General features: G+C 41.9%; 1 protein-coding gene across 3 annotated transcripts; it reads left to right on the forward strand.

Moving 5' to 3' along the window:
- Positions 1-30: 30 nt before the first annotated feature.
- LIG4 (DNA ligase 4) lies at positions 31-9,989 on the forward strand. Of its 3 annotated transcripts, XM_019443914.2 has the most exons (4): positions 31-183; positions 1,777-2,505; positions 2,624-2,661; positions 6,135-9,989. In XM_019443914.2, the coding sequence occupies exon 4, from the start codon at positions 6,163-6,165 to the stop codon at positions 8,896-8,898; it is 2,736 nt and encodes a 911-aa protein (XP_019299459.1). In that variant the 5' UTR covers positions 31-183; positions 1,777-2,505; positions 2,624-2,661; positions 6,135-6,162; the 3' UTR covers positions 8,899-9,989. The 3 variants fall into 3 exon arrangements, with proteins under 3 accessions (XP_019299459.1, XP_019299460.1, XP_019299458.1); XM_019443915.2 differs by lacking the exon at positions 2,624-2,661; XM_019443913.2 differs by lacking the exons at positions 1,777-2,505; positions 2,624-2,661.
- The last annotated feature ends 7,043 nt before the right edge of the window (positions 9,990-17,032 follow it).

Raw genomic sequence — 17,032 nt, forward strand, 5'->3', positions numbered from 1 at the left:
CGCCCTCCCGGGCATGCGCACAAACCACAGTCGGGGGAGTCCCCGGCGACGGTAGCCGGCACGGACAAGATACGTTGGAGCCTGGCCGCCGGCAAGCTGGAACTCGCGGTGGGCGACCTGACCCGGCGGCTTCTGAGCCCGGGGCACCTGGAGGCCTCCTGCCCCTCATCCGAGGCCCCCAGGGTGAGTGTTGGTAACGCACCAGATTTCCTTTTGGGACACAGCTCTAAGCGTGTACACAGATTAGGATTAATTACCTAAAACAGCGTGTCTGCCCAATAGAGTTAGGAGGGGTATGTACCGTGGGTTCCGGTACTTCATTAAAAACGCATCCGTAACTTATTTTGTTTCTGTTTTCTCCCAACCCAGCCCTCCCCTACCTCTATCAGAATGGACCTTCACGGGCAGATGGAGGTTTTATGAGGCCTGAACGTGAGGAGATTTAGAGGGCCTTTTAAAGAAAAGGAATGCAAAATTATCTTACTTTTGCAACTTTTCCAAAAGCACAAGACCAGGGAACACTGCTAGAGCCCAGGGCCTGGGACGTGTCCACACAAAGGGGCCAAGGCACCAAGTTGTACTAAATTGTTTATCTACAGATGTCTGATCCCCCCCACCCTCCGTCATTCCCTATTCTCTGTCCCCTATTTTATATATACAAAGAATATTTCATATTTAAAAAAACAAGACAGAACAAAACAAAAAAACATGTATCTTGCCGTCAGATGGAGAGCTTCAGGTCAAAGCCAGGCTCTCGATATTAGCTTCTTGTTGTTTGTCACCTGATAAATGCCAGGCACTAAGATAGACCACTTAACGGAAATAAACTAATAATCACAGCAACTTTAGAAGATACTTAATGAAAAACCCTTGATTATCTTTGAATCAAGGATTAGAAAGGCTAAAATATCATGGACTAGGATTTGAATCAATTTGGAGTTTGGTTTCATAATCCATGGTTCCTCTCTTCCATCAGTAATACAAAGTGCAAACTCTGACATTATAGGAGCTCAGTAGATGCTGAACAAGGTATAAATGCGCACAAATGCCCTTTCATAAGATGGACTCTTGTGGGGGGTCCGTTACCAACATTGTTGGGTGCTACTCCAAAATAAATTGATAATTCAGTTGAATAGTAGTTGGAGAAATTACCATCAAAAGAGTATCATGTGACTTGTAAACTTCATAGCTGATTTCAGAGAAATATTTGGATAAATTAGGTGCATTCGACATAAAAGGAAATTAATTGAATGTTGTTGGGCTAAGTCTAGCTCTGCTACAAACAAATGCTGTGAATTAAATAAGTGACAGTTTTGTAAAATGAGATTTTTGAACATTAGACAACCCCAAAGGGCACTTAGTAGCTCTAAAATGTTCTCAGAGACTGTTGCAGCAAAATATCACTTTCTTAAAATATCACCCCTTAAAGCAACAGTATTTTATGGCAAGAGGAAATAACTCTCAAAGGTGTTTCCACCGTCATGGATAATTTTTCAGTTCTCCATGAAAGAAGACAAACCAAAACAAAATATTAGTAGAAATCAACAGTTCCTGGAACATAAGGACTGAGTTTGTTTTTATCTCAATCTTGAATGCCTAGCAAATTACTATATCATGGTTGGTGCTCAGTGAAGATTTGCCAAATAATTTTATTTTGACTCCTTGGACAGACACTAGAAGAATCCATAGTTCATTTCCAGGCATGCAACTCTTTATGTCTGTATTACGAATTATATATTATGTATTTTTATGAATTATGTATTATTTCTGTATTAGGAGACAAGAACTCACATCCAAGCTATACCATCATGAGAAACAAATAGGAAAGGACAGCCTTAAGCAATTTTGCACAAGCCTATTTTTCCATTTAAATGGAACGTCTGATGTTTGGGGAGGCAAGATGCCCTTTTCAGTTATGGGCACTTTCACAAGCAACCGATGAGATGAGTATTGGTACAGTTTACATAACAGCAAACAGAACTCTTCGAGGCTGTCACTTGCTAGTGAGCAGACCAAGGCCAGGGAAGACTCAGGTTCACATTCCAAGGAAGGAGCCAGTGCACAAAGTGCTCTTGGGAGACAAAATCCTCGCTCAGACAAAATCCACTCTCATGGGTGAAGCACTGGCAAAGAGCACCTGCTGCTTTGGGAGGCTAACAGGAGTTGTATTTGTGGTCACGCTGCCACCAGGCTCCCTAGAGTCCTCCTCAGCCATGCAAGGCGGACCAGTTCCCAACCCGAACGTCACTGCGCGTGCGCACATCATCCCTGTGCCCTCAAGGCCTGCAGATGCGACTGCGCCTGCGCAAACGTCTTCTTGCTGTCTGTGCCTCCCCGGCCTTAAGTGGAGATTGCGTCTGCACCAGGAACAGCTGGTGGAACGGGCTCCCTGGGCTGCGGCTTCCGGTTTGGAGAACGCACCTGGGGCTTCGGGTCCTGTGGGGTGTTTGTGCGGCTGCGCGGCCCAGGAGGGGGCTCGGAGTCCCCGGAGCGAACGGGGGTGGGGTACGTTTGGCAGGCAGACACTGGGCTGGGGTGACCCAAGCCGGAGGGGATCACCCCGCGTCTTTTCGGCCCACCGATTGCTTATAGTCTTTAAATTTTTTTTCTTGTTTCGGGACAGGAAGTCTTTCGGGCCATTCGTCCCGGCCGGAGTCGCAGGTGAGGGTCGCGGGCCGCCCTGGCGACCGCGCTGCGGTGGAAGCCGGGTCTTTGGTTCGGGGTTCTGGGTCTAGACCCGCACCCTTGGGATGCGGGGGCAAGGGGCCTGCCTCTCGGGAACGCAGCTGGCTGCTGTGATGCTGTGATGCTGTGGTTGCGGACTGTCTAGTTCTGGGGACCCCCTCCCCCCAAGCCGGTGCGAGTTCACCCCGGATCCGTTGCGGGTTTTATTTGCGGGGTTGGGGGAGTGGTGTGGACCCCTCCAGAGATTTTGCAGGCCTGTCCCGGTGCAGTTGGAGAGAGATACAGTATCCTTAGAGGGAACCACCTTATTTCTCTTACTTTTCGTCTTCTGTCAACCTCCTGGCTTCTGGCTTTTTCCTATCACAAGTTTCTCTCCGGTTAGAGTCTCCCCAAATATCACAAGTGTATAAAGGCTGCTGTAAACCCCTTGTCTCACAGGGAAGCGCATCTTCTTGAAGGGGCTGCAGGAAGGAAACTTAAATTGTACCAGTCACTTTGTCTGCAGTAAAATACCACTAAAGCATCATATTCACTGAATGCAACCTTGCTGGTATGTTTCATTGTGTCACTTTAGGATAATATAGGCAGTTGCTGAATGGACGATGAGTCATTATTGTAATATCAATGATCTGTATTCAGTCTCTTGAAAGTTGCTTATTCTTTATCAAAAAGTGAAGCATATCCCTCCCTTATTTCCTTAATATTTTATAATATTTATATTTTAAGAATTACTTGCGTCAACAAGTAGTATAGTCCTAAAATTGATCAAGGATTTACCAGCTACCAACTACTGTGTTAAGCACCTTATGTAAATTATCTGAGTTCATCCTCCTGTTACCATCTGCAGTTATTAACCCCATTTTTCACTTAAGGACACGGACTCTCAGAGAAATTAAGTGGTTTCCCCATGTCACACAGCTGTTAAGTTTTGAGTCTAGAATTGAACTAACATTGGACTCTGAAAGCCTGAACCCTAACCACAAACCACAAGTCAAAAACATCAACTAACAAACCCAGAATCCAGAAGATAAAATTAGGGAACATGTAAAAGCAGTGGTACAATTTTATGAGTAAAAATATTTAAAGCTGTTCATTTGTTACTAGTTTTGGAATCCTTGTTGTATTTATAGCAGTTTTGGCATACATGGGTGTCCACCCCATTACCTAGATTTCAGTGTTGTTATAAAGTAATTTGAGTCTTTGCCTGGAACTTGTTGAAGGAAACTGAGACCAAGTAGAATATTCAGAAAGATCAGAAACTGTATTCCCACCTTGTACATTCAAAGAAGAATTTCTCATTCTTCATTTTTTATACATTATATATGGATTGTAAATATAACATTATATACCACAGCGTACTGACTTAAGGGGGCATGTTTTGTGAAGTAAGACAGTAAACATAAGCAGGTGGTTCGGTCAGTTATGCTGATAAGACACCTCAAGAGGAAGCAGTTACTGTATTCAAAGACAAAAGTCTCAGGAAAGTTGTCTCTCATGGGTTTATTTCTTGGTCTTAACTGACCCGACAGAAGTTGAGTTTCCTTTGTTAGGAATTCGACTGAGAAGTGGAGCCTTTTCCCCTAAAGGCCACCAAATGGCTGTTGTGGAACTCGCCCTGTGCAGTCATAGCTGCTAAATGGTTTTGACCAGACTGAATCCCACCAGGCATAGTGGGGAGTGAATGCGATCAGCCCCTGGCCTTTTCTCGTGTGCTTTTCCAGGAACTCCACTCTAGATGTTGAGTAATTCGTTCAGCAAACAAACCTACTAAATGCCAGGCACTACTGACACAAATTACAACTCCTGACCTCAGGAGACTGGTGGGGTAGTAACGGCTGTACCATAACCAGCCATGTGATTTCTTATGCCAGATGTTAGGCAACGTAGCCTCGTACTGATGGTGTCTGTGGCTTGTTTGCTGCTGTGTTCGCCCTCCCTGAGACCGCTACGGGGCTCCCTCCTCCCTGTGCAGCTGCTCTGAGACTTGACGGGGATGTACCAGGAGGTGTCTGAAACCACAAGATAAAACATGGTTTTTATTCCCAGAACACACATTTTACGTGAAGTCTTTGGTTTTTTTTGGAGAGTGCATGTGTGTGCGGAAGAGAGGCAGAAGGAGAGAGAATCTTAAACAGGCTCCACGCTCAGCATGGAGCCCGACACGGGGCTGGGTTTCACGACCCTGAGATCATGACCTGAGCCGAAATCAAGAGTTGGATGCTCAGCTGACTGAGCCACCCAGGAGCCCCTTCTTGAAGTCTTTTTTGGAAAAGTTAGTTGATTTTAGTGTTCTATGGTTTACATCACATAGTAGCTCTGATATCTTATAGACTCTAATAGGACTTGCATGAATATTTAAAACTTTCAGGAAATTTCACACTTGTGGTGACCACTTTAGGAAATAGTCTAGACCCTAGCCCAGCAAGGTACTCATTATTTCCTCTGACTTTAGAAGATACTTCAGTGGACAACTGTCTCGTGACAATTCACTTTTGTTACAGCACTTAGCATTTTGTAATTAGTTCCCATCATACCCCCTTTTTCTTTACAGAACATATGCTCTCTGAAAGCAGAAACATAGCACGGTGCCTGGTGGATATGTGGTCGGTGAATTGTTAGGGGTAACAGGCATGAGATGAGAATATGAACCCAAAAAATGTACTACTGAATTTAAATTTATGAAGCTGTAAATAGTTAGACGAAATAGTTAGAAGAGGTAAGTCAAGTAAGGATTTCATGTGGAAGTTATTTTGAGTTGGGATTTGAATATTGATTGGAATGATTGGGTAAAGCTAGTGGTGATGTGAAAGTGAACACAGACAGACATAGGCTTTGTTTGGCCTAAAGAAGAAGGTAGCTGTTTTTTGGGGGGTTTTTTGTTTGTTTGTTTTTTGGGCTTTTTTTTTTTTTTGTGGTGAACTCCTACCTGTGTAGGAGTCCAAACTTCCTGCAAAGCCAAATTCAATTCCATGAGCTGGTGGTTTGTTAGAAACATCTGTTTCTGAGGCTGTGTGGTAGTCTGACAGAAAAAGAGGAGAAATAAAAGGAAAGGCCTTACCTCAGAAGGCCAGAAATGAAATGCATTGAGCCTTCTTTTTCTGTTGTTATTCTTTTGCATCATGCACTGAATAAGGAACGGAATAGTTAATTCAATAGAAGTTGGAGTTTACGGAGAAAGACAAGGTAGTCAATTTCAATATTGCTAATGTAGTGAGTGGGGCTGCTGATACTTTTAGTAATAAATACAGAATAGAATTGAAGTAAAATAGTTGATTTTCATTAAATGTAGAAGTGGAAAAGGGAAAGAATTTATAAGCATTGATTCACTTTCATTTTGCAAATGTTGATAAATCTTTTATCACGAACGAAGCACTGTCTGTGAAGTCTTTACGTTAAATATTCAGTTGAAGTTTATCTTTGACTTAAAGTTCTTCTTTTTTCCTTATTAGTTAAAGCAGAGGATTCCGCATCGCTTCTATGGCTACCCCACAGACTTCACAAACTGTTGCGTCTCACGTTCCTTTTGCAGATTTATGTTCAACTTTAGAACGAATACAGAAAAGTAAAGGACGGGCAGAAAAAATCAGACACTTCAGGGAATTTTTAGATTCTTGGAGAAGATTTCATGATGCCCTTCATAAGAACCAAAAAGATGTCAGGGACTCTTTTTATCCAGCAATGAGACTTATTCTCCCTCAGCTCGAAAGAGAAAGAATGGCCTATGGAATCAAAGAAACCATGCTTGCTAAACTTTATATTGAGTTGCTTAATTTACCTAGAGAAGGAAAAGATGCCCTTAAGCTTTTAAATTACAGGACACCCACTGGAACTCGTGGAGATGCTGGAGACTTTGCGATGATTGCGTATTTCGTGTTGAAACCAAGATGTTTGCAGAAAGGAAGTTTAACAATACAGCAAGTAAATGACCTTTTAGACTCAATTGCCAGCAATAATTCTGCCAGAAGAAAGGACCTAATAAAAAAGAGTCTTCTTCAGCTTATAAGTCAGAGTTCGGCACTGGAACAAAAGTGGCTTATACGGATGATAGTAAAGGACTTGAAACTTGGCTTTAGTGAGCAATCTGTATTTTCTGCATTCCACAATGATGCTGCCGAGTTGCATAATGTCACCACGGATCTTGAAAAAGTCTGTAGGCAACTGCACGATCCTTCCGTCGGACTTAGTGATATTTCTATCACTTTATTCTCTGCCTTTAAACCAATGCTGGCTGCCATAGCAGATATTGAGAGAATTGAGAAGGACATGAAACACCAGAGTTTCTACATTGAGACCAAGCTAGACGGTGAGCGTATGCAAATGCACAAGGATGGGGATGTGTATCAGTACTTCTCCCGGAACGGGTTTAACTATACAGATCAGTTTGGAGATTCTCCACGGGAAGGCTCTCTTACACCATTCATTCACAGTGCATTCAAAACAGATGTGCAAAACTGTATCCTGGATGGTGAGATGATGGCCTTCAACCCTAATACACAAACTTTTATGCAAAAGGGGAATAAGTTCGATATCAAGAGAATGGTGGAAGATTCCGATCTGCAAACTTGTTACTGTGTTTTTGACGTACTGATGGTTAATAATAAAAAGCTAGGGCGTGAGACCCTGAAAAAGAGGTATGACATTCTCACTAGTGTTTTTACACCAATACCAGGTAGGATAGACATAGTGCAAAAAACACAAGCTCATACGAAGAAAGAAGTAATTGATGCTTTGAATGAAGCAATAGACAAAAGAGAAGAGGGAATCATGATCAAACATCCTCTATCCATTTACAAGCCAGACAAAAGAGGTGAAGGATGGTTAAAAATTAAACCAGAGTATGTCGATGGGTTGATGGATGAACTGGACACCTTAATTGTGGGGGGCTATTGGGGTAAAGGTTCGCGAGGCGGAATGATGTCTCATTTTCTGTGTGCTGTAGCAGAGAAACCTCCTCCTGGTGAAAAACCCTCCATGTTTCACACTCTCTGTCGTGTTGGTTCAGGCTATACCATGAAAGAACTGTATGATCTGGGTTTGAAATTGGCCAAGCATTGGAAGCCTTTTCATAAAAAAGCTCCACCAAGTAGCATCTTATGTGGAACAGAGAAGCCAGAAGTGTACATTGAGCCTTGTCATTCTGTCATCGTTCAGATTAAAGCAACAGAGATCGTCCCCAGTGAGATGTATAAAACTGGCTGCACCTTGCGTTTCCCCCGAATTGAAAAGATCAGAGAAGACAAAGAGTGGTATGAATGTACCACCCTAGATGACTTAGAACAACTTCGAGGGAAAGCATCTGGAAAGCTTGCATCCAAACACCTTTATGTTGGTGGTGATGATGAACCACAAGAGAAGAGGCGGAAAGCTGCCCCAAGGATCAAGAAAGTTGTTGGAATCATTGAGCACCTAAAAGCACCTAACCTTTCTAATGTAAACAAAGTTTCTAACGTATTTGAAGATGTGGAGTTTTGTGTTATGAGTGGAACAAACAGCCATCCAAAGCCCGATCTGGAGAACAGACTTGCGGAATTTGGGGGTTATATAGTACAAAATCCAGGCCCAGACACCTACTGTGTGATTGCAGGGTCCGAGAACATCAGGGTGAAAAACATAATTTCTTCCAATGAACATGATGTTGTCAAGCCTGAGTGGCTGTTAGAGTGTTTTAAGACCAAAAGCTGTGTTCCATGGCAACCTCGCTTTATGATTCATATGTGCCCATCGACGAAGCAGCATTTTGCCCGTGAATATGATTGTTATGGTGATAGTTATTTCGTTGATACAGATTTGAACCAACTGAAAGAAGTGTTCTCAGGAATTAAAAATTCCGGCGAACAAAGTCCTGGAGAAATAGCTTCCATGATTGCTAATTTAGAATATCGATATTCCTGGGACCACTCCCCACTCAGTATGTTTCGACACCACATTATTTATTTGGACTTGTATGCTGTTGTTAATGACCTGAGTACCAAAATCGAGGGGACGAGGTTAGCTTTTACAGCTTTGGAACTTCGATTTCATGGAGCACAAGTAGTTTCTTGTTTAGCTCAGGGAGTGTCTCATGTAATCATTGGGGAGGATCATAGTCGTGTTGCAGATTTGAAAGCTTTTCGAAGAACTCTTAAGAGAAAATTTAAAATCCTGCAACAAGATTGGGTAACTGATTCAATAGACAAGTGTGAATTGCAGGAGGAAAATCAGTATTTGGTTTAAAGCTAGCTTTTCTAGTGAGGAAAGCCTGTGATCTGGTGGACACGTCGTAACAGGTGGTAAAGATAAAATTTTAAACTACATTTTGTTTTTATCCCTTCAAATTTATGCTTAAATGGTATTATTAGAATAGGAAAACAATATTTTTAAGTTTTGAGATAGGTAAGACCCTGAATAGCCCAAAGCCAAGAAAGAAAGAAATCTTTTAGCAGTGTAATATTTGATGACTTTTAAAACCAAGATGAAATAAACAGTTTAAAGAAGAGGTGTTGATATAATATCGCTATAGAAATCTACAATTTTGACTCCAATATTAATAAAATACATTCAGAGGCTTTTAGAGTCATTAAAAGCATTGATCTAAATGGATTTTCTGGAGTCAAATAAAAATTTTAATAGTTGTTATATAATAAAGCATTGCAAGAAAGAAGAATTGTTATAGTTAGACTTGTAAAAATATATCTTAAATTGAAGACTAAAATTCTTTTAAGTTTGAAATGTTGTAAACAAATTTGTTTTTTAGGGTTAAGGGCAAGCTCATAAATGAAACCTGTTATTGATGTAACTAGGTAAATTAGGGGAAATTGAATGAGACTTGATGGTCTAAAAACTTAAAATTAGATCAGTTTGATTAAAAGAAACTTACCATTTTGCAAGTATTGGGCCCACATTTATTGTTTCTCTAAAATAGAGCACGTTTCAAAGACCATGTTTTTATGTGAACTTTACTCCAAGATGAATAGTATTCACAAAGAGTGATTTTCCTAGATGTAATCCACATGTCAAAATAGCCTATGTGTTGGGACTTTCATTACAGAGAGGTAAATTGCTCTACTTAAAATGATTTTTATCTTAGGTTATTTAAATTCAGTGTATATAATATATATTATGTCTGGATTTATATACTAAATTTTGGAATACAGTGTATTCATTATGAAAAATATATTTTCATGACACCTCTGAAATACTTAAAATATGGAACCCAAGGAACTGGGTATAGATTATTTGTATGTAGTTTTAGATTTTATTGAAATGGTGGAACAAATGTAATTTTATTTCTTAATTTAAATAAAATATTTAATATGCTATTGAAATTTATGGTGGTTGATGGATTGATTGATTTTGAGAGAGAGCACGAGCTTGAGCCAGAGAGGAGGAGAGAGGGAATCCCAAACAGGCTCCACGTTGTCAGCACAGAGCACGATGCAGGGCTCCAACTCAGGAACTGTGAGATCATGACCTCAGGTGAAATCAAGAGTCAGATGCTTAACCAACTGAGCCACTCCTATGATGTATTTATTTTGAGACAATTTGCAATAGTTATTTCAATCAGATTAGATACTATGGTATCTATAATTTTTGACTGATTCAAATCAGGTTCCTATTTGAGGTCCTTTGTGTTTCATATTATTGAATGAACTTTATTAAAAATTTAAACTTGGGGCACCTGGGTGATACAGTTGGTTAAGCATCCGACTTTGGCTCAGGTCATGATCTCACGGTTGGTGAGTTTGAGCCCCGCGTCAGGGCTGTGCTGACAGCTCAGGGCCTGGAGCCTGCCTGCTTCGGATTGTGTGTCTCCCTCTCTCTGCCCCTCCCATGCTCATGTGCTCTCTCTCTCTCTCTCTCTCTCTCTCTCTCTCAAAAAGAAAATTAAAAAAAAAATTAAAAATGCATTAAAAATTAAACTTGCATATTTTTATAATACCTATTGAGAAAAACTACAAAATAGATAACCAGTAAGTGCAGTGGAAAGAAAAGTACATAATTTTACCACCAAAGACAATAACATTCACTACTTCAGGTTTTTGATGGTAAGGAAAGCACAAAACACGGATATACAGTGTAACAGAAAAGTGTAAAACTATAATGCTTTATTTGATCAGCTTTTCTCAGTGGGAGAATTTACAGGCAGGCCACTAAAATATGCCTACATCACTTTAAATTGCTGTTCACTATACCATTGAATGTAGTGTAATGTGTTCAGCTAGCCCATTATTGTTCGATTTCTAGGTTATTTGACCTTGCCACCTTTTTGTTTTCCTAACGAACATTGTAATCAATCTGTACTGTAGTCTGTGTATTCTAGTCCTGTTTGTTTCTTATACATCCTTAGAATGGAATTGCTGATTCAAAGGTACATATTTTTTAGTAAATGGATACGCATTTCAAAAACTTGGCAACATGCCTTTCTAGATTCTTCTCTTTCCCATCTCTAAATGTTGGGGAGTTCGTTTTCTTAGTACTGGACCTGTTTTCTGTCTTTACTCACTCTCTACACATTCTCATCCATCCCCTGACTTTAAATATGCTGATAACTCTGATGTATTTTTAGCCCTGGTTTCTTTGCTGAACTCCAGTTCATGTATGTATCCACATAACGTCTCCACATGAAGTCTAATGAGCCTCTCGTACTTAATGTGTCTAACTAGAACTATAAAATATTTCTCATAGAAAACATTTTAAAATATGAAAGAGAATGGTGCAATGAATGTACGTGCTCACCACTCAGTCTGAACAACTGTCCTATTTACAGACCTCGGGATTATTTTGCAGTCATTTAGATTACCTAACAATTCACAAGTGTTCTGTACAGAACTCTGGATTTCTGCAATACACTTAACGCTCCTCCCCAGTGTTCCCCTCCTCACAAAATGGTGCATCTATCCACCCAGCTGCTCAAGCTGAAAACCATGCTGTCATCCTTGGTTCCGTCTGTTCTCACGTTTCCAATTCACAGAAAATCTTGTTGCCTGGAGCTTCCAAATAACCCAGAATATGACCTCTCACCACTTTTCCCAGTAACCATAGCCTGCCACCATTATTCACAGACCACGATCACCTCACTGGCCTTCCCTTTTGCAGTCTTATTCCACTACTGTCAGCTCTCAAGGACACTCACTTTTACTTTCAAAGATGCAGTCAATTCATGTTCCTCCACTAGCCAAAACTACTGAATCCCCATCACTCATAACTTCCAAAGTCGTAAATGGTCCATTGGAGGTGACCCCGATTACCCATCTTCTGTTAGCTCTCTGACTTGATTTCCTATCACTTACCCCCTTGCTCACCACACTGTAGTCTCATCGGTCTGTGTGCTTTTTCCTTGAACTTCATTCAGGGCTGGTGTATGTTCCCCCACCCACACCCCCAACACCATCCCTTCATTCTGCTTTATTTTTTCCAAAGCACTGCACCTTTATTTCCTACCACTAGAATAGAAACTCCGTGAATGAAGTCACTCGGTATGTTTTGTTCACTGTTGTAATTGGTCACTCAATAAATATTAATGGAATAAATTCTCTGAATTATACTGAAAAGCCTACTTTGCTCTTCTCCAAGACTATGTGTTCTTGCCAGAAAGCAGGCAGGACAAGACACTGTTCAAGAACTCCACCTTTTTCTGCATTCCTGATGACATCACCATCCTGAAAGAGTTGCTTTTTGTTTTTTGGGGTTTTTTTTTGTTGTTTTTGTGGCTGATGGCACCTTCTTTGAAGATCAAGTCGCTACCCTAACTGCTTCATAGTCATCATAGGCATGCACTCTACCTGGCATTAGAGTGAACAGGTCTGGCTTGGAAACTTGGAACTCTTGTTTTGGGGGAAGTAGGTTGGACATAGCTTTAAAATATCTAATATGAAGTTCTTTGAGCACTAGAGCTATTTTATAAACCGTTCCCATTCAATTTCAACCAGTATATATTAAGTTCTTACTCTCCTTGATAGTCATTGGAGTGAAAAAATGAACAAGACAGTCTCTGCTTTTAAGGAACTCAAAGAGTACTGAAAGATAAAAATAATTGGAATACAAAAGATAAGTGCTTTCCTATGAAAGAATGATGGATTCCCTGGAAAGCCATACGCTGTAATGAAATGAATACAAGTTTTAGAATCTAGTTTTCCTGGGCTCAACTCCAGTTCTGCCACCAATTGTCTCTGTTGTCTGAGCAAATCACAATTTCCTTAAACCTTAGTTTCTAAACTTTCAAATGGAAACAGTATCTACCTCACGCAGAATATATGAAAACAGGGACACCTGGGGTGGCTCAGTCGGTTGAGCATCCAACTCGATTTTGGCTCAGGTCATGATCTCCTGGTTCATGAGGTTGAGCCCCACGTGTGACTCTGTGCTGACAGTCCAGAGCCTGCTGGGATTCTCTCTCTCCTTCTCTCGCTGCCCTCCCCCCACTCATTTGCTCTCCCTTTCAAAATAAATACACTTGAAATAATTTTTAAAAAGCATGTATGAGAACAGAATTATAGTGCCCAGCATACAGAAAACTCTCCAGCTTTTATCTGCTGCTCTTATCCAGGCCTCCCCAGTGGGGGTTCATTAATCCAATGGGGGTTAATAAGGGAGTGCATTCTGGAACCATAAGTAGAATTCCCTCAGGCATATTGGTATGGAGGGTTTGTCCTTGCAGAGGGAAGATTATAAATACAAGCATGGGAGTACAAACATTTGGGGGAGAGTGTTTGTAAAACATTCAAATTTAGGTGGGAGGGAGAGGTATAGGTAAATTAGGATAAATTTTGAATGATTTCAAATGCTACACTGCAGAACATGCGTTGTATCTGGTGCTCAGGAAAAATGCACTGAAGAATTTTTAGCAAGGTATTTCAGGTTTTTGTCTAAGGCTGATTTCTTGATTCTCCCTCCTCAGTTCAAGCTCATGTAGCAAAAATACCATCAGCCAAGTAGCTTATACAACAAACATTTCTTTCTCACGTTTCTGGAGGCTGGAAGTCTGAGATCAGTGTGCCAGCAAAGTTGAGTTCTGGTGTGGGCCGTCTTTCTGGCTTTCAGAGAGCCACCTTGCTCCTGTATTTTCACGTGCTGGAGAGAGATCTAGCTCTGGGCTCTTCATCTTATAAGGGCACAACTTCTAACATGGCGCTCTACCCTCATTCACTCATCTCAACCCAATTACATCCCAAAGACACTCCCCCAACACATACATGCCCCACTTCCAAGTATCAGATTAAGGATTAGGGCTTCTAAGGATTAGGGATTCTGAGGGAACACATTTAGTCCACAGCACCATCCCTTACATTTTTTAATGTAAACGTTTACAAATATGAGTGTCATCTAAGTACCTGGGCAAACAGCAATAAACACAATGGGCAAAAATTCTTGTCAACATATCATGATTTACTTTCATTCACTTAAAAAAAAAATTCAACTTGGGGCCCCTTGTGGCTCAGTTGGTTAAGCGCCTGACTCTTGGTTTTGACTCAGGTCACGATCTCACGGTTTGTGGGTTCAAGCCCCGCGTTAGGCTCTGTGCTGACAGTGTGGAGCCAGCTTGGGATTTGGAATGCTCTCTTCCTCTCTCTCTCTGCCCCTCCCTTCCTCTCTTTCTCTCTCTCAAAATAAATAAATAAGACATTTATATATATCTCTTTAAAAAATAAAAATAAATTAAAATGTATTTACCAAAAGGCAAAAATTGGACTTCTGGGTATTGTTCCTGTTCCTATGACTGCATAGCAAGTCAACCCCAACCTCAGTGGCATAAAACAACCATTTCCATCATGCCCACATATTCAGAACACACACGAGCAAAATGTCTTGTCTTGTTACCACTGTGATTACAGACTCAGCTCCAAGAGTCTCCCTCCCCGTGTTGGCTTTGAAGGATGTGCCCGGGGAAGTGCATGCTGGCAACAACCACGAGTGCAGAAAAGGTGGTTCCCCAGCTAATCTTTCAGATGAGAAGTTGGCAATAGGAAACTAATACAGATTTTTGGTTCCAGAAGCGGGGTGCTGTTTAACAAATGCTTACAAAGCAGCTTTAGGAATGGGTGATAGGCACAGTCAGGAAGAAATGCAAGAAACACTATGGGGTAAAGCCTAAAATCTCCAAGGAGACTATTGGTAGAAATCGGGATTTTAAGGATGCTGCCAATGAGGGCTCAAAAGGAAGGGAGGAAGAGGCGTCGTGTTATGTGGTGACAGAAGCTTAGTGAAATTGTCTCCTGCACTTGAGTAAAAAGAAGAATGTGTAGGTGCTGAACTTGGATGTATACCTACTTGCAAACAAAGTGTCCACGATGCCACCTGAGTTCTCACTGTTTACCATAAAATGCAAAAGAATTTAAACAAAATCTGCTTTTTACAAAAAGAAACCACAATTTCATGACTTTGAAAATTCTCTGCTTCTCCAGCTATAAGGTCTGCTGAAATTAATGAATTGCTTCAAAATTGTCACATACAGAAAAAGCCAAAGGCGTGGTTGCACAATTTCTGCTCTAACCTCAGAAATACCTGAGGCTCGGGGCACCTGGGTGGCTCAGTCGGTTGAGCATCCCACTCTTGATTTCGGCTCGGGTCACGATCTCACGTTTTGTGAGTTCAAGCCCTGCATGCAGTTCAGCTCTGACAGTGTGGAGCCTGCTTGGAATTCTCTCCCTCTCTCTCTCTGCCTTTTCCCCCACTCTCTGTCTCTTTCTCTAAATAAATAAATATACTTAAAAAAAAAAAAGAAAAAAGAAACACCTGAGATCAGATTATTCAACTTCACAAAGCATGATTTCAGATGACAGCCTTCGATCGTCTCAAGCTACAGGGCCTGCGAGATGAGCTGTGTTGTGTTCCAGAACCACCTCAGCAGGAGGCTGAAGCAGAGAAGATCTCATCTTGCAAAGGTCTGTTGTGTGCCTTTTGCTGAGAGGAGAGAACCCCACTGAAATCCTCAGGAGACCCACGGGATTCTTCGGAAAGTTATTTCAGCAGAATCATTGCCAGTATGGATTGAAAGAAAGAGAAAACCGGGGCGCCTAGGTGGCTCAGTCGGTTAAGCGGCCGACTTCGGCTCAGGTCATGATCTCGCGGTCCGTGAGTTCGAGCCCCGCGTCGGGCTCTGTGCTGACCACTCAGAGCCTGGAGCCTGTTTCAGATTCTGTGTCTCCCTCTCTCTCTGACCCTCCCCCGTTCATGCTCTGTCTCTCTCTGTCTCAAAAATAAATAAAAACGTTAAAAAAAAAAGAAAGAAAGAGAAAACCACCAAAGCTCTACTGGCAGGAACCAGTCTTGGAATGTCGTAGATTCTGGGTCTGGAATTCTCTCTTGTCCAGCAAGAGGGCAGATGCAGGATTAAAATGAGAGAGAGGCTAATGTCCTGGAAGAGACAAGAGCCCTGAGTAAGTGTCCTTGCTCTGATTTTATTAGGATCAGAAGGCTTACAAGCGCAATGGATGTGTACAAAGAGACAATGAATCCATGAACATTAACTCATGGGCGTGGGGGGGGGGCGGGAAGGGGGTTTCGAAGATATGCGGTGTTAGGGGTTTGGGTCAATACAAAACAAAGTCCTGGTGCTGGGCAGATGGTTGTCTATGGCAGGTATGAGACGCCAGCCTGTTTATCTTAGCTTGCCTAGGGGATAAGACAGAACATGCTACCTCAGGGTCAACAAGGCACCTTTCTTTTGCTAATTAGCTCTCCTCTAGGCAACTTGACCCTGCTGCAATCTATAGCCCTATTTACCTGTTTACCTAATTTGGTCCTTCCTTCCTGTGAAAGCAGCTTCCTGCTATTGTACTAAGTTGGGGGGTTGCTTCTGCCCTGAATACCTCATCTTGATTACCTCATCTTGGATGCTTTCATCCTGAGGCTTCCTATTCCTAAACCTTGTTAACCCAGGGGTGCAAGCTCAGGGAATTCCTAAGCTGACTCCCCACATTGGAAGACTACTCAGCTGCAAACAAGCCTTCGTGCATGAACGAAGGAAGGATGAGTCTGAGGGCGGAACTACTGAGTACAGAGAGTCAGGCCAAGAGCCACCGAGAATTATTCCCAAGCTTTGAAAACGAATCCAGGAATTCCCAGCACGAGCTTGGCTGGATTTCAGAACCGCTATGGACAGACGCTCCTTTCTCCCTTCCATTCACTCTCCCTCCTGAAAGGGAATGTCTACAGCTGCCTCCTTACGTCTCCGTCACCATTGCACGGTGGGTGTGTTGGGGGCAGATTATGTGGGTCTTCGATTTTGCAGGGCCACAGATGGACAGCTGTACCAGGCCCCTCATCTGCACCTGATTTGAGGCATGAGTTTTATACTTTGCTGCTACTATAGTAGGTTGAAATTCTTGGAAACCCCAGGAGGGGAGCACATGCATTTTGCATAAGGGAG

This window comes from Panthera pardus, unplaced genomic scaffold (genome assembly GCF_024362965.1).
Source record: "Panthera pardus isolate Hobbes unplaced genomic scaffold, ASM2436296v1 HiC_scaffold_1, whole genome shotgun sequence".
Taxonomy (NCBI): Eukaryota; Metazoa; Chordata; class Mammalia; order Carnivora; family Felidae; genus Panthera; species Panthera pardus.

What these genes read in the sequence shown, in the direction of transcription:
- LIG4 (XM_019443914.2), top strand. Translation starts at nt 6,163, where the DNA reads ATGGCTACCCCACAGACTTCACAAACTGTTGCGTCTCACGTTCCTTTT.